Source organism: Protopterus annectens, chromosome 4.part0, assembly GCF_019279795.1.
Source record: "Protopterus annectens isolate FY-2018-M chromosome 4.part0, PAN1.0, whole genome shotgun sequence".
Lineage (NCBI taxonomy): Eukaryota > Metazoa > Chordata > Ceratodontiformes > Protopteridae > Protopterus > Protopterus annectens.
This window is the reverse complement of record NC_056733.1, coordinates 1986151293-1986176703: the sequence shown is the minus strand read 5'-3', so window position 1 is coordinate 1986176703 and position 25411 is coordinate 1986151293. Positions and strand designations below refer to the sequence as shown.

The 25411-nt window shown below is 38.4% G+C and overlaps 1 protein-coding gene across 1 annotated transcript; it reads right to left on the bottom strand.

Annotated features, from left to right (window-relative positions):
• Window positions 1-23374: 23374 nt before the first annotated feature.
• On the bottom strand, window positions 23375-24895 carry LOC122800208 (neuropeptide Y receptor type 2-like). Its single transcript, XM_044069705.1, has one exon. The coding sequence runs from the start codon at window positions 24888-24890 to the stop codon at window positions 23703-23705; it is 1188 nt and encodes a 395-aa protein (XP_043925640.1). The 5' UTR covers window positions 24891-24895; the 3' UTR covers window positions 23375-23702.
• Between the last annotated feature and the right edge of the window lie 516 nt (window positions 24896-25411).

Sequence of the window (25411 nt, the reverse complement as noted above, 5' to 3'; positions counted from 1 at the left end):
ATACTGTGTGTATCTATCTTTGTTCCAAGTGAATGTCCCTCACCGGTGTCAGTGGTGAGGATTGAGGCTCCCTGATTACTGGCGCAGGTAATGTCAAGGCACTATAAATAATTATTGTCATCTTGTGTAACTATATTAGAATGGCAACTTTGAACCCACAAATGTAAGTGTTTTTGCTTTTCAGGGAATAAAGAAATGTTGCTTCACTGAAGATGGCTTGATAACCAAGTATATTCTGCTATAAGATGCATTCAAATTAAAGACTGCACTCATATCCTAGTTAGATTTTTTGTGATTTACCATGGGTTGAAAGATTAAGTTATACTACTCCCTGCCCTGTAGCCTAATTTTACCTTGCTTGATTGCCTTCAGGCAGGCTATTTTAATATAATCCAAAAAGAAAAAAGCTAGTGCTTAGCCAAATCCCAGTTCAGCAAAGAAATAAATCAGCAAACCAAAAACGTCACTGGGAACTGCTGCTGTACAAATGCTGTAAAATGTTTATTAAAACACAAAATAAACCAAAAAGTATCAAAGTGAACGCTTTCGGGCTAGGCCCTTCTTCAGACAAAGTGCTTCTCACAAACGTCACATTTTAAAATAAACATACACCAATCACTCTTCAGTAAAAAACCCCACCCTGTTTTGATTGTTAGCTGAAACTAACAAGTCATCATTAAAAACACATTGCCACTACTCTTACTTAATAAAAAGTACGCCTACTTTTAAGTGTTGGCTTCAGAGGCACCATATCATTCAGCCCAGGTTGAATATGGGCTGTTAAATCTAAAATCCACTTTGATTCTATGGTTTCTGTTTTTAACCTGATGTCACCCCCTCTTTTATTAATGAATACATTGGCTATCACCCTAAATTTAAATCTATGTGTGGGATTATCCTTTACATGATTATATAGCGCATTGTGCTCATCACAGTTCCTAATTGACGAAATGTGCTGTAGTATCCTGACCTTAAGCATATTGTTGGTTTTACAGAAACCATAGAATCAAAGTGGATTTTAGATTTAACAGCCCATATTCAACCTGGGCTGAATGATATGGTGCCTCTAAAGCCAACACTTAAAAGTAGGCGTACTTTTTATTAAGTAAGAGTAGTGGCAATGTGTTTTTAATGATGACTTGTTAGTTTCAGCTAACAAACAAAACAGGGTGGGGTTTTTTACTGAAGAGTGATTGGTGTATGTTTATTTTAAAATGTGATGTTTGTGAGAAGCACTTTGTCTGAAGAAGGGCCTAGCCCGAAAGCGCTCACTTTGATACTTTTTGGTTTATTTTGTGTTTTAATAAACATTTTACAGCATTTGTACAGCAGCAGTTCCCAGTGACGTTTTTGGTTTGCTATTTTAATATAATATTGGTTTTACCAGAAAGTTTGGCATGGGAAAGATAACATCAATAATGCACTTTAAGTTTATATATATATATATATTCCCCCCATCAAACCCCTCATACTGGACATTCGCCCATTCAAAGCCCAGAGATTTGAAGAATCCCAGTGTCGGGGATCCCTTCAGCTCCTCCGGTGCAAGAGTCATCTGAAGGAGCTGTCATTGTAGCGGACATCAGGGATAGACTTTGCACCCTCACTGACATGACAACTGAGGATATTATGTATGTTCTTATTCCCCTACCTTCAGTGCTGACATGGGCATATGGACTGCCTATACCCAGTGACCACTTGTATCTGCTCCTTCTTGCACTTGCAGGCATGGGCTGCCATCGTTCTCTTGGACAGCCTGCCATTCCCCACACCAGGCTGCCTACCTGCTTTGTTATTATCTCCACCCTCAGATGTGAAGTCTGTCTAACTAGATCTGTTTGTGTGGCCCACCAGAGACACCAAACTTCCCTTAATATTCTCCTGCCTGGACTGTCAGGCACCTGAGGTGCTAATCATACTTGGGTCACCTGGCTTTCCATTAGGTTTTGTCTCTTCTATACTCTTCTGGAGTAGGCATATAATGCACTTCAAATCTAATTTGAATGAAGATTGTTGTCCATAGTCTGTTTCCATCTTACTCATACCTTCTCACATGCATCATTATATTAAAGTGCTTATGCTCCATAAGCACTTAAAAATACCCAAATATGATGACATTAATTGACCAGTAAATACATATCATTAATGCTAAATACAAATAATAAAGTCCAAGTTACAAAACCAAGCTCAAGTGCTTATTTATGAACCAAGATGCCAATGAAGTTCTAGATAAATCTCCCTGTACTAACCATGCATGGTTTGCCAGTTATGCTCAAAGTACACAATGATCATATACTCATCTGTCTTTCATGAAACCATGGAAAGAAAGAGAAATGTGACTGGTGATAACAATGCAGGTCAACAAGCAATAATATATAATATCCAGCAGGCCGAAAAAAAGTTAATGCAATCAGTGGGAAAATCCAGAAAATCAAATAGTCAAAAATGCCACTTACAGCAAACAATATAAGAAATTCCTAATAACTATATTGTAACTGTTTGCCTGATTTAGGATGGGGGGTGGGGTCACCTGCTGTAGAGCCAAGCTGTCAGGGAAGATGACTGGTTCTGTAGACGAGGTACTGACCTATTCCTACATGTTAGGAATGCTGCTGCTGTTGAGCACGAATGCTAGCAATCAATTAAGCAGCCCCAATTAATACTGCATCTGTTTAAATGATTAAAAAAGTTTGCCTGCATGTTGGCAACTGAACCAAGCAGCTAGTATAGCTACGTGCTACAGAAATAAGAAAAAATATATATTATATTGCTGAGTTGTAAGACCTTCATTTTGTCTTCAGGTCTTGTTTTGCTTAACAGTTATGATTGGAGTCACCAGCTGGGGAATTGCTCATGGTAACAGTTGCTCTATATATATAGCTCAAGCAACAAGGCAAGCAGACTGACAGTCCACCAGCAATGGTCAAGCAAAATAAATAAATAAATAAATAAAAATAACCAGCAAATAGTGTTGTTTTATTGTAGAAACCAGTATCCCATTAACACTCTAGCATTGTATCAGCCGCTGAATGCCCCATTTAAGCGGGCACTGCATCCAAGGCAATGGCAGCAGCAGTAAAATAAGTAAATGAACAGAGAAAATGCAGGGTGCACACAGTAATAAATAGTTTTGGCAACAACTCCAGCAACTGAAAGATGCATATACAAGCAGCAGTACTCCCCATAATTTTTAAGCTGGTTTAGTTTGTAGTATGCCTGTTGCACCCTAAAAATATTCACACGGGTAACACTTTTGCCGGATCTTTGGTTAAAGTCTTTACCTCACAGATGCAAGGTACAGTGTTTGATTCTGACCTCTGGTTGTTGGCTAGGCTTGTAATATTCTGCAGACTGATAGCCTAGTATTTAACTATGAACCTTTGAACACAGATATATAAGCACCTGTGCACACTTAACCCTTGTCGTGAGTGTAGCTGATGGAATGCTATTGCCTTTGTTAAACTGGGGTTCAACATTTTTTATGTGTTTTATTTCTGTTTTAATAAGTAATTGAATTATTTCATTGGTTTGTGTGTGATGTCCTGTGTGTGTTTACGTGTGCATGTGTGTGCATAGAGTCTCTCTACTGTGTGTGTGTGTGTGTGTGTGTGTGTGTGTGTGTGTGTGTGTGTGTGTGTGTGTGAGTTTGTGGACAGATGTGCATGACAGTTTTACTTTTCAAAGTTTTGTAAAAAATATAATATTACTTTACAGTTTGTCGCACATCACAACTTTTGTGCATATTTAATGAAAAATGCAGATTTTATACACCTTTTACATTTCACATCTTTGCTGAATTTTTACTAAAAGTGTAGATTTATATAGCCTTTTCAGATTTTACATCTTTGTTGCACCTTCACTGAAAAACTCGATTGCAAGTTTAGCGCATCTTTTTGCAGGGGTCTTTCTGTTTTCCTTCCATACAGGTATATTGTTGCAGTTCCTCTATATACCACCAGGGATGCTGTAAGAAAAGACAGAAATCATTACCCCCCCCCCCCCCCCCCGAAGGTGAAGTCAGACAAATCAACTCATTTATTTCCTCCTGTGGTTAACCTTTCGGATCACAGACTGGTACTGCTAGAACTTGGACTGTCAGTATGACAGGTATATACTTTGCCAGGTTAATAATGGGATTGTGCATTTAATGAATGAAAATATGTCAGCACGAAACTAAATCTTTTCCTAGAACTGTCTACTTCTCTGACAGTGAAATAATGATGTACTCCAACTTTAAATGTTTTGGTTCCTATGTTTATGAAAAGCATCATTTTACATTTGTAGCCAGAAAGCAGAAAGGCATGGGAAAAGTTATAAGAAAAATGCAGGTGAACTCTGTAATGAACACATATTATAATTATAGAAGCTATTATGAGCTGAAAGTAAGTCATATGCTTTGAAACACTAAACCCTCCATTTCAGCTTGCATTTTGTATATCTTTTACATTTGTATTGTCTTTTCATATTTATTTCATTCTTTAACAATATGTGCTTTTTCTGTCTACAGCAAAAATCATTGCTCACTAATTAAGAATTCAGTTTGTTTCCATGGTGACAATGTGTGATTAAAGAGACTTATGACCTTTGTAGTAGAAAAGCTATAAGACAGATGACTAGTAAGGAATACAGATGTGATTTTACAGGCATGTAATATTGAACATAGCACGCAGTATTAGTTACAAAAGGAAAGATCCTTATCAAAGAATGCACAGGATGTATTAAAACATGAAATGTAAGCATCCCTTTTTAGTATCACTGTGATATTCTGTTGATTTTTGTCATTTATTTTTCTCCTTTCTTGCGTTGAGTGAACAGGTGTGCTTTCTTCTTCCAGCAGTGCTAAAGGTTCCTTACAGGTGGGCTGCAAATGTCTATCTGTCAGCAGTCTCTTAACATAGTAGAAAATATGTTAAGTGCAAAAAATGGGTCCCTTTTTTAATGTACTTTAGAAATCTTATTTTTCAGATGAAAGATTATGCTTTGCATCTGCAGATCTGGGATTCCTCATACACCATACAAATTTTACAGTGCAATTTTCCCTTTTTTGTGAACAAATGGCATGGTTTTCTTCATGTGATTTAGGTAACATATAATTATTCTAAGTTATAACGTAGGCTAAAGATATGAAGAACTTGGCATTTATTAGGATCTTACTGTTCGTTCTTTTACAATAATGTTCAGAGTCTCCTAAGCTACCTTACACAATTGCATATGGAAGCACACTTGTGTGCACACACACACACACACACACACACACACACACACACACACACACACTACACACCATCGAAAACCATTTTGTAAGGAGCGTGGCTCCCCCCATGAGTTAGAGGAGGTTAAAGTGGGTTTGTAAAAATGATACAACAAATTAACATTGAGCCCACTTTTACTTTTCATAAATTTACTTGTACTGCACATATACAATGAACATGCTTGCACTTTGACCTCTTAGAGTAGACATAAGGTAAATGCAGTTGTTATCTTAATTTACATGCACTCATAATTAAATATATACATATATATATATATATATATATATACATGCTTTATCTATCCCTTACTCAAGTGTACAACTCTAAACTTCAAAACAAGATATCTGTACTTACATGTACAAGTAAGATTCTTGAAACATGTCAAATTTATACAGAGCTAAAGCTAGGTTGCTTGGCGTCCTGTCCAAAGTACCCCCACATCTGGCATTTCCCATCAATTTTAAAAATCCCTTGACTTGAGGACAAATAAAAGTCATTTCAGACTGGGGATAAAAAAAAGTCTTTCTAAACTTGTCTTGAGTGTATTCTGAAATGGCTGTTTTCCCCAAGCGATAGTAAGCAGATTTTATAGCTCCTCACTACAGTAACTAATAAAGAAACATTGCAGAATGCAGTTTAAGCAGTTGCAATTCACAATCATGGCTGGTTAAATAACTCATACTGGTGCTTCAAGGCACCTCAGCTAAAATGCCAGTCACACCCCATAATAGTCTACACCTGGGTCTGCTGCCCCCTTCATTCTGCATGTGCTACAGGTTTGAATTTATATACCCAGTTACCAACAGAAAAAAGATAGGAAAGACATTGAATAATTAGTCTATTATGTTGGCCTTCTGTAGGCTGACAAATGCCACCGTAGGCATTACACAACTGTTCAGATGGCTTTAGAATGTGAACCTGTCAAGTGTTATCTTAAAACAAGAGAAGCATGAAGACTGCAATTACATGTTTGAAACGATTAACTGCAAAAGAGAATTGTGTTTGATGAAATCTAAAGATTATGGTAAATGGTTAAAAAAGTAAACTTATTCTTTTCAGCCTGTAACAGAAATCAGTTTACTGTAGCTCTAGGTGAAATATACAGCCATCTCATTGTATAATACCAGTATAATTTACTATAATTGCTCTTAGAGGAATATTAATCTGTTGCAAGCAAGTAGTTTATAGGGATGTGCACTTAAACAAAGACATAGAATGCAATGTGCGCAACCACACACATAAGCACACACACTTGCATGCACGTGCGCATGCGCTCGTGCACACACACACACACACACACACACACACACACACACACACACACACACACACACACACACACACACACACACACATTTCCACTTTTGGACAGTCAGAAAAGGGATATATTAATTTTTGCTTGCAGGTGATTTTTCTTTTTAAATCAAATGTTGGATACCCAGAAGATGTAGCAGTTGCTGCAGAAGGGATGAGGCAACTGTAATTAATTTTACCCTGAAAATATTATCTTACTGTTTTACAAAACAGAAAAACATTTCCATTTTTAGGAAATAAATATTTTTTCAAACATGACTGAATAAATAAACTTTTTCTTGACATCTTTTAACATTAAAATGTACATTTGTTTTAAAAAGGCAGGTTCAGAGGAAGGCATGCAAGTAAACAATAAACCATGACAGGGAATGCACTTAATGGGACTAAAAGATGGATCCCGTCTATAGTTTAGACAGTCAAAACTGTGAGTTTCAAGCTTATGAAAAAACAAGCATAAGTAAAACAGTGGAGGCCAAAACTGCTGTTTTCATTTTAAATATATATATTTTTTACATGGGGCCTAAACCCACATCGCTGTTATTGATATATACTCACTCCAAGACTGACCTCAGAGAAAGGGAATACTCCAAGACACAGCAATCTCAGACTTTGTAAACAAATCCGCCACTTACATACATTCTGTCAAGGATTCATAGATATTAGCTCAAGTTCAGCTTGTCCAACTGTGTCACCTACAAGCAAAACTGAGAGATATGCATCGGATGCCCATATCTCTGGATACTAAGATATGTGTCGCTTTCACCATCTTAGCCAGTGAGACCTTTCAACAATTTAATGGAGAAAGGCTAAGGATATTTCAGGCCTCAGCTTTGCAAATCCTAAAACAGTTCCTTGACATCATGCTGTAGCATTTGGAGGAGGTTATCTGGTTCCCCAAAGAGACTGTAGTGGAGAAGAATAACATGATGTAGGCATTTTACAATACAGCTCATTTAGGTGAGACCCTGGGAGCTGTTGCTTGAAAGCACACACATAACTCTCAACCTTCCATCTCCAAAATGAAACACTTGCCTTCATAATGTGGAACAAATGGGCAAAATGTGGAACACATACTAATGGCTTACTAGCAACTTCAACTAGGAAGGTCATGGGATGGTTAAAATATGCTGGTTTTACTTATAAAGAAGATCCTTTAATGAATTAATATGATTATTTTCTGTTTGCCATGGATTTCACTTAAAAAAATTCCTAACACTGAATGTGTGACAGATCCTTTCGATGTGGAACTTTGAGGAACTTCGAGGAACATGAACTTTTTAAGACCCCAAATGAGGTACGTTTCTCGTAATGAGGTATACTTGAGAGGTATGAGCACACATTGCCACTAAGACTCCTGGTCCATGGAGACTTCATTGCATCGACAGGAAGGGACTTCATTCACCTCCCTTAAAAGCTATGCTGTCTGTAATACACAGGTCATTTATAGTGTGTCTATTCAACATTGGTGGTTCTGATGACTCTTACATCTGGTACACATCAAATGTTCCTGCCAGAGGATTTCCTATAGGATCATCTATTTGGTAGGTGCATAGACAGGACAGATAGACAGGTCTATATACAGCTGTAAGCTGGTAGCAGGTCACAAATGATGTATTGTTTGCTGTGTGCTGCAGATAATGCTAGATATGCCCTTGAGCTCCAAATGATGAACTACCATCCACATCCCCTAGACATATAGCCATCTCATCTGGACAAAGCCAAAAATAATGGGGTGGAACAAAGGCCCAAACTTTGGGACAGATTTTAAGTATCACTCATAAACTTGGGAAGTTGCTAGAATAACAGGTTTTGCATTCACCTGCATTTTCAGATGAATATGAAGTCTGAAAATCAAACGTTTCTCATTATTTAGTGGCTTAAGTCCTTAATGATTTGTGAGAAAACCACATATTTTATGAAGACGAGACCAAAAAACATGAGGCACAAATCTGGACATTCTACAGAATTCTGGACAGTTGAAAGGTTCATAGGTTCATAGGTTATTACTAGGCTATCTGCCCTAGGGCATTTATAAGCTCAGCCAAAGTGTGTTTGGCTTTCGCCACCCTTTTAGATTTGTAGACTGTGCCTTTGAATAGTAGGTCACAGAATATAGCCCCTTTATGGTTAGTTTATTGTGCCTCTGTCTAGCAGGGGCCCAGAAGAGATCCCAGGGGTATACTTACCATCTCCCATCCACTCGTCAAGATTTCTTTTGAAGAGGGTCAGTGAGGGGCTCTGCCTAACCTGGACTGGGATTTTGTTCCAGAGTGAAGGGAGTCTCTGGGATATGAATCTGTCCCTCCAGCATGTCCTATTTATTTCTGTGCTGAGGTTTGAGTCTCTGGAGTGTGTAGCTCTAAGGGATTTGGATTTTTTGAGGTGGAGCATGTCCATTAATTCTGGGTTGGACATGGCTTTATATGTCAGCCACAGATCGCCTCTGAGTAGGCAGTAAGCAACTGAGTAAAGCTGGAGTTTCTTTAGCCTAACTGCATAGGGCATCTGTTTGAGTCCCTTGATCATCTTGGTGAGGTATTTTTGGGGTCTTTCCAGTTGCTGCAGGTGTCGGGTACGGTACATCCCAAATGGGGCATTGTATTCAATTATGGGCCTGGTGAGTGATGAATAGAGTGGGACAATGACCTCTCTTGATCTAGATGAGAAACCTTTCGTGATGAGGTGGGCTATATAGAAGGTCTTTCTAACCACTTTGGCAACGTGATTGTCAAAGGAGAGATTGCTATCTACTTGGGTTCCCAAATCTCTAATTACTTCCTCTGTACTTAATGGAATTCCTCCTATGTGGTAGTCCGTGGGCACTTTGTTTTTCCCAAAGGGTATAACTGCATTTTTTAGCATTTAGCTTCAGGCCATGGCTTTGGCACCAGTTATCTGTCTCTGTGAGACACTTTTGGAGGATGCTTGTGTCAGCCGGAGAGTCTATTATGGCACCCAGTTTGCAGTCATCTGCGAACTTGGTCAGCCATAGTCCTCCCGTGTTTGCCTGTACCTCAGAGAAATAAATACTGAACAAGAGAGGTCCCAGGATTGAACCTTGTGGGACGCCACTTGTGACTGGTTTGGAGTCTGACAAGGTGCCTGCAATTCTGACCATGTGGGTTCTATCCCTGAGCCAGTTCACAACCCATCTTGTGACATAGGGATTGATATTTAAGCTAGTGAGTTTATTTATGATTCCTGAGTGGGGTATTGTGTTGAAGGCTTTTGCAAGGTCCAGGTAGGCTGTGTGGACCACCTTCCCAGGTTCAAGAGGCAGGATCTGCCCCTAACAAAGCCGAACTGTGTAGGGTCCAGTGTCTGAAGATTTCCGATGTCGTTGTTTATGAGTTCCATGATGATATGCTCCATAGCCTTGCAGACCAGGCTAGTCAGGCTTATAAGGCGATGGTTTCTGGGGTCTGCTGTGGGACCTCCCTTGTGGAGCGGGACCACCGTTGCTGTACGCCATTCCTTGGGTACATATCCTGTGGTAAGGCTGAGCTTGAACAGTGACTTAATGTGAGGGTTAAGTTCATCCTGTAGCTCATGTAAGACGCAGCCCGGGACACCGTCCAGTCCCATTGATGCTGTGTTTTTTGCTTTGGAGAGGGCAGCTCTCACCTGTTCATCTGTGATGTCTGGGAGGCTACACTCTGTTGGGATGGGGATTTGCTCTTTTGGGGGGGATGGGGGGAGAAATTAGCACCAAACCTGTCTTCCAGGATGTTGGCAATGTCTGTGGGTTCAGTGAATTTTTTGTCATTTTGCACTAACTCAGAGCAAATCTGGGAGTTGCCGCCCAGGTTCCTGACATAACTAAAGAAGGCCTTGTGATTATTCTTAGTATCTTGTGCAATTTTTCTTTCGAAGCTGGCCTTAGATGTTTTTATGAGGGACCATAGCTTCTTGCTAGTACTGATTAGAGATGCCTTCCCTTTTTAGGATTTTGCTCTATCATGTAGTAGCTTCCTCCTTTTGTTGTATAGCTTATTTATGGCCAGGGTCCACCAGACAGGTCTCCTGCCTTTGGAGGAGTGAGTCTTGGTTTTATTTGGTCTGACGTTACCAGTGAGGGGTATACCTCTGGTGTGTAACATAGCGTCCCTATGTTTGTGATGACCAAGTCCAATATGTTTTCACCTCTTATGGGGGTGTTTACCAGTTGTTCCATAGCATTTGAGTTTATAAATTCTAGGAACCATTGGCGAGGGTGTGTGGGCTTGAGTAGTTTACCCAGTCAATGTTTGGGTAGTTGAAGTCACTCAATATAATGGTGTTTGGAGATACCTTCATGTTCTCCAGTGTTCTCAGGAAGGCTGAGTGGGGTTCCTGAGTTTGGGAGGGTGGTCTGTAGCAGGCTATAAACTGAAAGGCAGTTTTGCCCACTGTTAGTTGCACATGGATGGTTTCCATTTCTTCGTGCCCCAGATAATGCAGGAAAAGGTCTATACACAGCACATGTTGAAATGCATAATATAGTGGAACAGGTGTTTGGATGACTCAAGGGATGCTTCCATAGTCTGGGTACATCAGAATGAGCAGTGTGATACAGTCCCAAAATCTGCAACAACATTTCTTTGTGTATGTCATGCTGCATCACATGGTATTGTGCAATCAGATGTATCAGAAGGTTAACATCATCATCAGAGCCTTCCATACTATGTCATGTTGCATCACATGGTATTGTGCAATCAGATGTATCAGAAGGTTAACATCATCATCAGAGCCTTCCATACCAGTTGCAGCATCAGCAGAATGGCAGGCTAAAGAGTCAGGTAAGAAAGGCACAGCATCAATAGTGGGACATAGCTGAGGCAGAGGCAGGTGTACTACATTGCAGCACTGGTAACGAGGCAAAATCCTGTCCTCAACTGTGGGTCATGAAATTCTCAACACAGAATAAAGTGGTGCATGCTTCTCCCATCCAGGTTATGCAGGGAAGTGTACAGACCGGCCACACTATGCATCAGATGTAGTAATATCCATACAGGTTAGGGGATAGGTAGGGCACAGCCCTCATCATCTACACAGGTGGTTGGGGGTACTCCATGACAATTGCAAGCAACACTATGAAATGGAGTAAGGTCATGGGAGTAGTTGGGAAGTCACAGTAAAGGGGTGTGCTACACTGTGAGATGAATAGGGTCATAGAAGGTGAACATGGCAGCAATGTATTTTGAGAGATTGTGGGAAGTCACGGATTGCACCTTTTGGCGGCGGGATGGGAGGTGGAATCAATCTGCCACAGCATTTCCATTGATATCATCTACTGTGTTTGCTTCCAGCATTGGGGTCTGATGTAGTCTGTGGCATGAAAGGTAAATCCACAAACACGGTATCGGACCCTTCTTCACAAGAGATATAAATTTAATAATAAACTTTAAGCGCGTTCAATTACAGTACACTTTTCATCAGTTTCTCTTGTGGGGGGGGTTTGTTTCTGCGCATATAACTACTAGATTTAACAATTTTTAATAGAACTTTTAATATGTTGTTTTAATAGGACTTTTTAATGCTTTTTTGTCACTAAGATACTCACCACCAGGCGGATTATCTCAAGGTGAGACTAATTTAAAGAACAACAAGATTTAAAAGCATGTGACTATAGCAAAACTTTTAAATGGACTGCCTATCAACCTATGGTTCTGTGTGTGTTTTTTCAATTTCTGATGAAGTCGGTTACTTTAAACTGATGAAAAGTGTACTGTAATTGAACGCGCTTAAAGTTTATTATTAAATTTATATCTCTTGTGAAGAAGGGTCCGATACCGTGTTTGTGGATTTACTAGTTGGTGATTCTACGTTATTTTGTGGCATGAAAGGTGTAAGACTATAGGACTGTGAGCATTCATCTAATGGGACATACTCTTTGCTGATTTTTATGAGTGGTGCTGTTGCCCATAATGGTAGAGCTACATGAACATGTGCTTGATGAGGTTTCCCAGGTAATGAGCCACTGGAGTGCTCTTAGACATGACATGCAATACAGCCATAACTGAACATGGCAGGCTGTGTGTCCACAAGTGACAGTGAGGCTGCATCTCCAGTGGTATCAGCAGTATGGCTTGGGACAGTCAGTCTCTAACCAAACCACATCCTAATTCTCCCACAGACATTTAAGATGTGGCCTCTTTCAGTCATAATGTGTCTCATGGAGGTACTGATGGTGACACCCTGTTATGTATTTACACATTGTTGACTGGGTTTATCCCACTAGGTGAAGTGTCTTCTTTTCAGGGAACATTCACTTGGTAATTATGGTGACTAGAGACATTTAACCATCGCAGCATGGAAATTTTCATATTCTTTCCTAGATAATGACAGAGGGCTGTTTCTAGACAGAGAACCACAAACATGGTGGAAATGTGAGTGGAGGAAGAGAAGACAGTTCTTTCTGTGGATGTTTGAATTGGGAGGTCATGGAGTAGAGATAGCATCAGCAGAACGAAGGATGGATACTGAAATGCTGATGGTAATGATGGGTAAAATTAGGCCAGATGACAATTCTGCAATTTACTGGGGGAGTGTTGGAGTGGTGTGCTAAGATTTCTCAGGAAAGCTCTGTGTAATCTGGATATAAATGTTGCTGCAAAGTCTGTAAGGATTGATTTGGCAGATGTGGAGAATTGTTATTTTCTGTTAGCAGTTGCCAAACAAAGCATCTAAACTTTTCTATAGCTTAGGTCCTCATTATGCGACTTTGAACAAGTCACTTAGCCTAACTGTTCCAGGCTAAATCTGAAAAAAAATCCATATGGATCAGTGTTATATCCTGGTTAAAAAATATAACCAAATGTTTAAATCCAGCCCTGTTCACACATTTGAAGGTAATATTTTATTTTGAAATAAGTGCATCGTTTTATTCAGGGGGGTACACCACAATATTGGCCAGTTAAAAAAATTGTGTGCAAAAACACTGGAAAAACAATTACAACAACATATGCAATGATGTCATATCTATACCCATACATGGCAGCCAAGAAAGCCTGGAATTACTGGAACTGCCACTGTGTTCAGGGAAACACAGAAAAGGCTGTTTTTCTGCAATGAAATTAATTAGTTCAGATGAAAAAGGAATATATGTAAAGGTCATACTCTTTTACATTATATGAAATATTTATTTCAGAATGGCGAAAACTATATCTACAGAGTCCATTTCATAACTTTAGTTTAAAAGTCTTGCCTCTAGCCCACTCAGGTTCTGTATGATCTGATAAGACTGACCTTCTCTTAATTTGTTATCCGCAGAAATGAGGAAGGTCACATAGTATTTAAATGGCTAGGCTTAAAATGGCCCATAAGGGCAGTTAGCCTAGCACTAATCTATGAACGTATGAATCTATGAATCTATGAAGTCAATATGACTGCAGTTGCATTTTAAAATGACTTTTCTTGTATGCAAAAACCTTTCTTCCCTTTACAATGAAAGGCATGCTTTCCTCCAACTATTGCACACTCATTTAGCATTCTTGCTCTTTTTTTCCTGCTGCCCGTTTCTTTCTTTATTTTTACTCAATGACTGGGAATGTCCAGCTTGGAATTTCCTGGGGAATACAGGCCCAGAAACATTAAAGTTGATAAAGGTGGTACACTTAAAGAGCAATCTTTAAAGGCATGATGGACTAGCATAAAATATGATTTAGAGCATAGTGCATTGAGACACTAAATATACATTGTATATACAAAGTAAATACTAATCTGATATAGTACTGATTGTAAAGGTAAATTAAAAACAAATGTAAAATGAGAACATAACAGCTGAGATGTCTATGGAGAAGCCAAATGATAGCTGCTGAAGAAAAATATTCCCTAATCCAGAATTATGGGCAACAGCTGAAGTAAAACATTAACTACATTAACAATTGTTATTGCACTCCAGCAGATTTCGAAGAGTTAAAGGAAATAAGCATGACATATTCATCTGGTACTTATGATGCAGATATGCAGAGTAATATACAGATTATGTTTCGGACAAGGACTGTCACGTAAACATGACTGACAGAATTATTATATAACTTTGGAGGACTGCAAAAGATGAAAGAACTACTAGCATAGAATGACTACAGCTTCAGTGTGCATGACTGAACAAGTTATTACAGGTAATATGTAACTTGGCATGCAAATAATAAAGGTGCCTGGAGCAGAGATCTCAATACCAAGCGATACAGTACTAAGTCACATCATAATGACAACTTCCGTGTTCCTCTACATCTTTTTGAAAGATGTCTGAAAGGCCTTCCTTTCAGGTAGTTGTGTTCCAGAGACTGCCATCATATAAGGGACATCAAGAATATCTCTACTTATTCCTCATTTTCATGATTTGTCCAGCGGAAGTTCTAAACACCTCATTTGCATTGCACCATAATAGAGGGTCAGCCAAATCAGGAGACTAGGGTGTGTACAGGAGTTTATGAGTCAATGTTTGCTTACTTAGGGACATTAGGTAGTTAGAATCTAAGGATATGAGCCTACAAAAGGTTAAGTAGTCATGTGTTGTACTGTGATGTCTTGTAGCTAACTTAGTACCCTATTGTAAACCAGCTCATTGTTTAGCAGTAGTGGACATTGTATGTTAGTTAAGAGCTGTGCAGGATATAGAAGTGAAGGGATTACCTACATATTACCAGCAGATAACTGGGCACTGCGGTAGAGAAATGACTTTGCTACATACAGCCTACCTAGATTTTGGTCGGTTTTGGAGTCATCTTTATATATATACATATATATATATATATATATATATATATATATATATATATATATATATATATATATATCTATATGTATGTTGAACCATAATTAATTATCAGTGATGAGACCAGGCAAGTTAGTTGAGAATATTTCCTCTGCTGGTAACTTGCCAAACTTGTTAAAGCAAAACAGGCTTTTGATGGGGTATATGTACTGTAATTGTGTTTGGATAGGTTAGAGATTTCAGAATAGCAATTGTTTTCGCTATTGCTTGAGATCAGCCTAGCTCTGGTCTTAGTAGTAGTAGTAAAATTAAGTTTCATAGTTTTAATCCATAACATTAGTGAATCAAAAGCTGGGTTACAGTTTGGATTTGACTGTGGTGTCAGTATGATATCCAGTTAGAATTGGTCAGTCATCAATGTACAGGACCACTTTTGCTTCTTCACAGTGTTACAACATATTGTTCATAAAGACAATAAAGAGGCACAGTCCTAGGAGTGACCTCTGAAGGATTCCAGCAGTTACAGGCACCAGCTGAGAGATGGCACCACTCCATGTGAGTGACGGGTGTCTTTTCCTGCAGACAGCATTTGAAACATTTACTGACACTGTGTGAAAGGCAACCCTATGAGATGCACTATGTAATCGACAATATTAAATTGATAGGAGAGATCTAAAAAGACTGATTCAATAACTCAGCCAAGAATTATATGGTCATGGATATACTCTACACCATGTAGTAAGGAAGTAATTAGTGTCAAGATTAAGCCTGAAACCAAGCTGTGAACTGGAGACACATTTACAGACATATTCCTAACGTTAGCTGTTATTCTGTCCTACTTTCTTAAAGTATTCAAGCCTTCACATTCATATGCATGATGGGAGGTCAGTAAACATCTCAAATGCTTCTATTACATCACTTACAGCTTCAGCATAAAAAATCTTTGAGTTCAGGCCTTCCTTCTCATAAGGCTTCTTCACTGATTACAGTTTTATAACTTAAAAATGCAATCTACACTTTCATCAGTTTACTTCCTGCTCCTGCTGACTGTCTTTACCTATATACTCTGTATGCTAATGACACCTACAGAACCCTGATGGTTGAATGCACTGCACCATATCTTCATTCCAGATAGCACCACATAGTTACATATGGACTACACTCCATGCCCTGCACTATACTAGAAAAGGTTGCACACTAAATCAGATTAAAACTTCTCCATCCTCCACCCAAGCACTGGTGTTCTTCTTCATAATAGTTCCTCTTCATCTTCAAGCAGCTGCCTGTCTCATATCATTTGGATCCCAGGCCGTCTAGCTTTGTCTGTACTGACCTTGACAAAACAGCTAGCTAATGCAGTATACTGCACGCTTGGCTGTGACTCTGAAATGCAGGCACTCAATGTGGTAACCATTTGAATGGTCAGGAATTAGTCTCATCACATGGAGACTGAATGACTAAAAGTCCAGACTTATGTATACTAAGTTCAAGAATTGATTTCTTGGAATATTCAGTCAGCGAGTGCACAGGTGCATGCCATCCTGAAAAAAAAAGTTTAAGTGGGAAGACTGATTTTTGATATTCACTCTGCATATTTATAAATTCATAGGTAGGTACTAGGCTAGTGGATTTGCAAGCCATTTTAAACCTAGCCAGTTTCACTTTTTGTGTGTGAATTAACCTATATCCTTTAATAATTTAGATAGGTCTTACACATCCCATGGTCAATAATTATATAGTGGCCCTAATGCCAATAATTTGGTCTTTTTTTGGCATGTTGTGACTTTATATTGGGAGTTTTAACATCTCATTAGGAGCCATCAGTGCTCTGCCATTTCTTTGATGCTATGCTTCAGTCATCATGGAACCATTCACTGAGGTCCTCTGTGCACATGCTAACTGTCACAAATACTATTAGAGGTGCAGTACTTTTGTGGTTGTGCATGTACTCTTTTCTATGTGTTAGCAATTATTTATGGTTAGTATCTCTATTTATTTGTGCTCCTGTTCTCTCCTATCCCCCAGATACCTGAGCTTGTTGGGAACAGGGAAGAATATATTAACCGGAAGATGATAACTATGGTCTAGAAAAGGCATTTAGACAGATGGCTGCTACAGGACTGGTGTACAGCTGTTGCAGAAAAATCACTTAGGATCCATGATGAGTCTTCTAAGAACTACATCTGGTCATTGCCCTTCATTATGCACCCTGTAAGACCACTGCTGTGTGTGAACTACCTGGCTTACTGCTAGGTCTGGACCTCTCCTGGGCTACAATATTCTTCCATTCTTACCCGCCCTGCTTCCCATATCACACAGCATGCATAATGATAATCACACCTGGACAGCATTCTTGGACACAGCACATGATCACCTGGTCAAAGTGAGGAGTTAAAAAAATTTGGCGGTATTCACACCAAGGTGCGTATATCTCTATGGCTCTGTCTTCTTGTCCACCCAGCCATCCTCTCTTCTTAATGTAGACTGCTGTTTGTGTCCATCTCAGCTAGTCGCAGTTGTTGTCCAAGCAATCACAACTGAGATTCTATCATCAAATAAAAAAATGTTGTGAAATTGTGAGGTTTGTGTAATATTCTTCACACTTCAGATGCAGTGCTGTACTTGTGGAGTAAATTTCATTCAGCATAACTACTTTTAGGATTCTAAACAATGAACACTATTACAGCATTTTGAAGGCATAATATGCCAGGTAATGTATTAATGAAGCAATACAAGAAACCAGTCACTTTGTTGACACAAGTTTATTAATTTTCAGTGTCTATCAAAGTGAGTATGAAAGCTATATATAGTGCCATAATGTTATATCTTATATTATGTCCCTTTTCCCATGTAGATATTCTCACCAGCCAAGTTCTTGTCTGAAACAGTATTATTATTCAGCCACTAAAGTGTGAGTGGACTTACACAAAAAGACTGAAGCATGTATATATGAATATGATAGTACTGAACAGTTGCTTAAGTCTCTGAAATAAAATACATAACATTTAGTTGATTCACTTTATTCCAGCCTGATATTCTAGCCATCTCAGTGTCTTGTGTAAAACACACTAAGACTGAAATCTGTCTACCCAGTTGTCACAGAACAAAATCTTATCGAAGACATAAAGGTGCAGGTAACGTCATCATCTTCTACAGTATCTGCCACTTTTCCGTTAAGAAAGTCTTATGTTCAGGATGGAGTCTTTCTTGAGCCACATAAAAATCAGTTGATTATATGTTACCCCAGAAGTGCAGTCCAGAGTCTGAAAATGATTTTTACTGGCTCACAACCGATGGAAAGTGCTATCTCATAATTTTGGAAGCACTCCAATGAATTCATCTGTCCTTACATGCATGTCTATGGTCCCGTCCAAATGCGCTCTCTCCCTATCATACTAAATAAAAACCTCTGGCTGAGAGTGTATACTGAACTCGGTTTTTACAATTGTGATATGTAGCAGTATTATAGCATGTGTCATAGGTGGGTCTGTCAGCAATCACCCGCCAGTGTTTGTGGTAAGAGACAATAGCAAATTAACAGATTCAAAGGCTGTGTTACTCCATGAGCACGTCTGAAACTAACAGCATTAAATTATATATTGGCTGGCTCCATTTTGTCACCTACCACTTTATGACCGTAAACATAATTTCAGTATAGATTTTTGTGAACACCTTTACATTTCCCTTGAGTAAATGGCATGTTTGATTGACAGATCTGCCTTGATCCCTCTAATCACTAAAACATTTTTTTGCTGAATACACATTGTCTCTGGACTGTGTGTATTAGCAGTGTTGATGTTTAAGTAACCTCACCGCATTTTGAGAAGTCTGATACAAAGTGAAAGAATTAATGCTATACAGTAAACAGTATTTTCTGAAATGGAACAACTTCATGTTGGTAATTAGTAAAAAAAATTGGCAGTTTAACTGAACATCATATTAAGCCAAGTTATAATTTTACAGATTCTCCTCTCCTTCATATTCACAACCCTGAAACTTCTAGCTGATTTAGTACATGTTTTCATCACAGTTAATAATATGAAATGGTCAGAAAACTGATTTTCATGCACCCTCTTATTGTATCTATTCTTCTTTCCTTCTCATAGTTGCAACAGATATGATATACAGATTGCTTCATAAGCTATAACTGTGGTCAGGCTTGATTGATAATTTGTTCAGGTTCTTTTAAGTGTTCCCATTACCGCTATTCCTTGTCTGTCTCAGTACCTTTTAATTATTCCAACAAGTAAGGCCCTGTTCCTGCACTTTTGGGACAAGCAGTTTGTTTTCATCTTCATTAACAAAATGATAGAAAATGAATTCCTTTACAACTGCTGTAACAGTTAATAGACTCAAATGTCATTTCCAATACTCACCATGGTATTAGATTAAACCATTGTACTGAAACTGTCCTTATATTGCTTGATATACTTTTAGTCAATTAGACCTTGGAAAGACAGCTGGGTTGTTCTTGGATCACTCAAAAACTTCTAGCATTGTTAATTATGCCTATCTTTTCATGATTTTAAGTAGTTATGGTCTTTGTTATAGAGCCGTTAAGAAGTATACAGATCATATAAACAACACGCAGCTGTCTTTTGTGTGGTATGATGCCACTGTCATGTCTTCTACCTTGTCAGTGAATGTTGAACCCCTTTAAGTTGCATTTTGGCCCCACTGCATTTTATACTCATTGGGAATGAGATAATCTGTCACAGTCAATGTGAAAAACTGATTCAGTATGCTGACGATTCTTCTTTCTTCTATGCAGACGGTATAGTCTACTTATTTAACACTAAGCCTCATTCTGTTATTTACAAAAGTAGCTGCAGGTTGAATCAATGAAATGGACATCACTATGGGAGGGTCAAATTACTGCTCTTTTTAAGCAAAAATCAGAAACCTGATAATACTGCTGCTACTTCCCTCTCAGAGTATGAAGCCCTCAATATGACCTCTCCTGATAAGTCTGCTACAGAAAAAATAACCTGTTTAGATATACTTGGTCTGACAACTGATAATACACTGAGGTCTAATAAAGGAGTAGTTTTGTGGTGAGAACAAATTAAAAACTAGGTACAATTTGTAGATTAAAAAGCATTTCTTCCACACAAAACACAACTGTCTATAGCAGATGTACATCTACTTCCCTTATTCCTGTATACTGCCCATTTACTGGATTACAATCTCTGCTCATACATAACATTGAGGAATTCTACAGTATGGTAGCTAGGCTTATGGCTGATCATCAAGGCAGAACAAATCACTGTCCAGCTCTGTGAAGACTAAAACAGTTAGATTTTAGCCAATAGCTCTCTGTAATGCAGTTAAAGTTTGCCAATAAACTTCTTTGCTTTCCATAGCATCCATCATTATCTGATGCTCGTGCTTGGTGCAGTCAACAATTAACTCATTTAAAAATAAAAAACAGATATGGAGATGCAGGTTATCCAACATCTGTTGACAAACTCTTGGCTCAGTCATGACTGAAGCACATCTCAGACTAATCGACTATCTAGCTTGTTTTGAAAGCTTACTATAATACTGGAATAGTGTGTGCATGTGTGTTCCTTCTGTGGAAGGTTGGGCGCTGGTCTGGCAACTCGACACTGTAAAACTCCACTGCCAATCATGAGCGGACTGTTGATCTGCTGTGGCGATCCCTAACCGGGAAAAGCCAAAAGAAGAAGAAGAAGAAGAAGAACTATAATACTGGAACTGCCAGTGTGGTGTAACTTAATATTACAGTACAGTCAGTGTTCCTCTCATATTTCTGTTATTTCCTTTCTATCATTACTCTAAAATATAGTCTGCATTTTGTGAGCAATGTAATGAGTTCACAGCTGTCACTGCCTTCACATCACTTCATCCTGCAATGTCTTCACTTGCTTTTATTCTTATCAACCTACCATTTCTGTTAGATTTGCTTACTTATTTTATGGCTAAATGATTCTAATTACTGACCATTTATTCTCAGGTGTGTTAGACATAATTTGTAGTTTTATTTTCTTCTGATCTTAACTGTTGTGTCTTGTAAACATTTTGTTACAAACAATATGATGCTAAAAGGTGTTTTTTGTTCAGAGGAAAGTAGGCTAGCTGCTGCTGGTCATTTTAAGCCTAGCCAATTTCCCTTTGAAGTTGAGAATTAAACCCTGTACCTCATGTCTATAAAGTAAACATCTTAACCATTGTGCTAACTCACAGCCCATTAATATGGTAGATCAACCATATTCTTTTTATTGCCTGTGACACTGTTTCCCTCATTTTCTGCTGAGGGCTCACTACTTGTGTGCCAAACAATCTCAAAACAGTATTCTCTACTTAACTATTGCTATTATATGTAATATTACTCATCATGTTGTCTCTTCAACCATTTCTTTCAGGACTTCAGGTAAATGACATGTTCCCAGCTGGGCATTTCAGGTTAATAAGCAAGTGATATCTATTTCCTGTTTTCTCTTGCTACCATTACATATGTAACTTTGCAGACGATTTGTATTCCATAGTCATTCGATAGGTAAAGTGTAATGCATATACTACAACAACAAAAATGGAACACAAGTTCTTTGTTACAGCTTTATTTTGTAAAAAATATAACGATGACAAAACTGTTATAATATTCAAAATACATATTATGGAACAGGAAAAATAATACTGGCATGTAACTGTTTAACTGTTAGCATGTAGAGAACATTGTTTTCAGTTTATGTTATGATCTATAAAGTATCAGAAAGTGCAACAGTGAGTGTTATCAACATTACTTCTTGGAAGGTAAACACAAGTTTAAAAGTTTAAGTAATAAATCATGTTTCTGAGGTGGCAGGCACAAAAAATCAAGTTAAAATGATAGCAATTCATGCTTGCTACATTCTGAAGGATACTTTGATTTGCAAAACAAAGAGTAGAAAATCAAAACAAAGTGTTCGTTTCATACTATTGACTTATAATTTTATTTCGTGCCTAGACTTTGCTTGCTTGCTTGGCTGATTACTATATCACAGCAAATTCCATAGGAAGAGAACATGATGATTTAAGGAATAGATTCTGAACTGGTTTTCTAGGGCCAGATGTATTTATACATTACAGCAGCAAATATAACTGTAAGCCATTTCAAAGTCAACTTACTTAACACCATTGGCAATGCTCCCTGCATACAGGTACATGCCCCTTGCTCCATCCGACTGATTGTGCCTAAGAAAATGATGGCTCTGCCATACATGGATACTGCCTAATGCTCAGAAGCACTGACTGACAACAAATTAGTTTAGGCAATGAGAAGACCCACTATTCAGTAGCAGGCTGACAGTTCTCAACCTTTCTACTAGGAAATAACATGTACTTTTGCATGGTATTTCCATCATGCTATCACATAAGCAATGATCATCATGACTGCATAAGAAATACATGAAAATATATCCTTCAGCATCTAGGATTTAGCTTTCTGTAGCAGTGATACAAGTGTTTGCACTAAACATATACTGAAAATGCATCCTATCTGTGAGCATCTGCTAAGCTAGTGACCAGCTGTGGTGGCAGTAGGAAGATGTTCTGTACCATAAGTGGGTCCTGTCTGGATGTGTACCAGTGGAACTCTTTGGCATCACCTGGTGGAGTCAGTCACTATATGCCACAGATTGTATACCTGTATTCCGTTCACTGCATTTTCTTTTAGACGTACATGTCATGCATTAATGAATTTGTCAAGAATTCTGCTGGTCATTTAAATTTGTTCCTGTGTGTGAAGTTTCATATTTAAGGACCTTTTGCAATACATTATCACAAACATTAATGCTTATAATGTCATTTTTAACCATAAAATACCCTGCACATCTGAGCTAAACTGTTATATAGGCTTCTGAACGTCATTTTTAGCTTGTCTTGCTAGCAAGGGAAGACACATGTATGATTATACAAGAGCACATTCATAAAACTAATATTTTGTGCAATAGTAGTGTAAGTTTGTGATAACCATGAGTTAAAGTTATAATGCAGAAATGCAAACACACACACACACACACACACACACACACACACACACACACACACACACACACACACACACACACACACACACACACACACACACACACACACACACACACACACACACACACACACACACACACAAGCATTCTCTCTCTTTTTCTCTTCCTTACACTTCAGTTCTATGCAGAATGTTCATTATAATAAAAAAGGCACACACATGAAACACTTGTTTAGAGGAGAAGCCCAGGAACATAAGAAAGTTGAGTAAGATGGTCAGTGTACTGGTATCTGTGCCCATCTTATTGTCTGCTAGCAATAAATTACCTGCACCATTAGTGAAAGCAATCGGCCTTGGTTAAAACACTGTGAGTAACTCCGTAATAATTTAATGGCATATTAATAGTACACCGCTACAGTTTAATAGACAATCAAAAAGTAATATTCTGTACCTAAACATCAGTTGGCGGGTGGCCAGTTGACTCAGGGTATTTCAAGCTACCATTGAGTGTAACAGTTCTAAATGTGTGTGACCTCACTCTCGTGGAACATTCTGGATTGATACTATCAGGCTTATGCTCACAACGAAAAAACATGATGAACCCATTCCTGTAATTTTTATTCATCCATCCATAGAGGAGTGGATTAGCAAAAGTTGAGCACATAGCAATGACGTGAAAGATGCTGTAGAAAAGTTTATAATCTTTAAAACTGAACACTAAGTCCAGGTCAGTGGCGATCTGGAACACATGGAATGGCAACCAACTAACAGCAAAAACTACCACGACCATCACCAGCATCTTGGTAGTTTTCCTCCTCCTGTAATGACTTTCACTTCTTGTACATGGGCTGATATGATTTTTCAGTTTAAACCATATCTTGGAATAAGCATAACTGATTATGCTGAGTGGCAGAATGTATTGTAAGACAAGGACTGAAAGACTATAGATTGTACCATCCCTGTTATTTCCAGAAGGCCATTTTTCAGAACAGACAGCTATTTTGAGATTGATAGATGGTATTTCTTCATAACGGTACTCCCGGAATATGGCCAGTGGCCCAGCAAATATGGCTGCAGTTATCCATGTAAGTGTAATAATTATGAAACTCAGTTTCTTTGAGATCCTACTGTCCATGTGAAATACAATGCACCTATATCTGTCAAGAGCTATAACAGTAAGAGTTAGGATGGAAACATGAACACTGAGAGCCTGGGCATATGGCACTAAATGGCAAAGGACAGCTCCGAACTTCCACTCATCCAGCAAAGTGTACACCAAGGTGAAAGGCATGCAAAGTGTGTTTACCATCAGATCAGCCAGTGCGAGATTAGCAATGAAAAAGTTGGTGACTGTTCTCATGTTCTTGTACTTCAGTATCATGTAGATTACGAGAGAGTTTCCAATGAATCCAAGAACAATAATCATGGAATAGGCTGCAATGAGGCTGATCTGCACTCCTAAAAGTTTAGTGCTGTCTGTGTTACTAAATCCTGAAGGATGCAAGTCCTGCCCTGAGCTGCTTATGCCTATGTTATGCCATCCTCTGGACAAGATGCCATCTGTTATGACTTCTTGAATAGTGCCTGTGCTATTAATTTGGTCAAATAGTCCCATGATGGAAGGCTCTTCTTTGAACATCAGGCGTATCTAGCATTAAAAAAAAATACACATTAATGTGAGTATTCTTTGAATAGTTTTATAAAAAAATATTTAGCATTTCTGTTATCATATTTATGAAGTACAAACATTTGAGTATTTACTTTATATATGCTTATTTTAGCTTATAATTCTTGTAGCTTTGTCTGATACATAGGATGCAAAGTTATCCTTGCCCTAAATTTACCATCTGTTACTTTCCTGACAAATTAATCTGATCCCCAAAATCCTCCAGAGTCTTCATGGCATTTGGAGTGAGTGTTGCTTTACAACTGTCTGATAGACTTCTGCATCCTATACACATACAGACAAAGAAAACTGAGGTCAGGAAGAAGGTGTTTCCTCAAGGCACCTTTCAGACCATTGATGGGAGTAGATTTTTTATGAGCATGTGCTCTCATTCATTTTCTCACCTTAAAGCTACAAATGAATAAATGAATAGTGTTTTATGTCTGCCAAATATCCCACCCAGTGTGTGAATGCATCTGTGATGTCCCCACACT

Bases quoted from the DNA above. Each gene is read 5' to 3' on its own strand.
- LOC122800208 (XM_044069705.1), bottom strand. From the start codon at position 24,890: ATGTTCAAAGAAGAGCCTTCCATCATGGGACTATTTGACCAAATTAAT.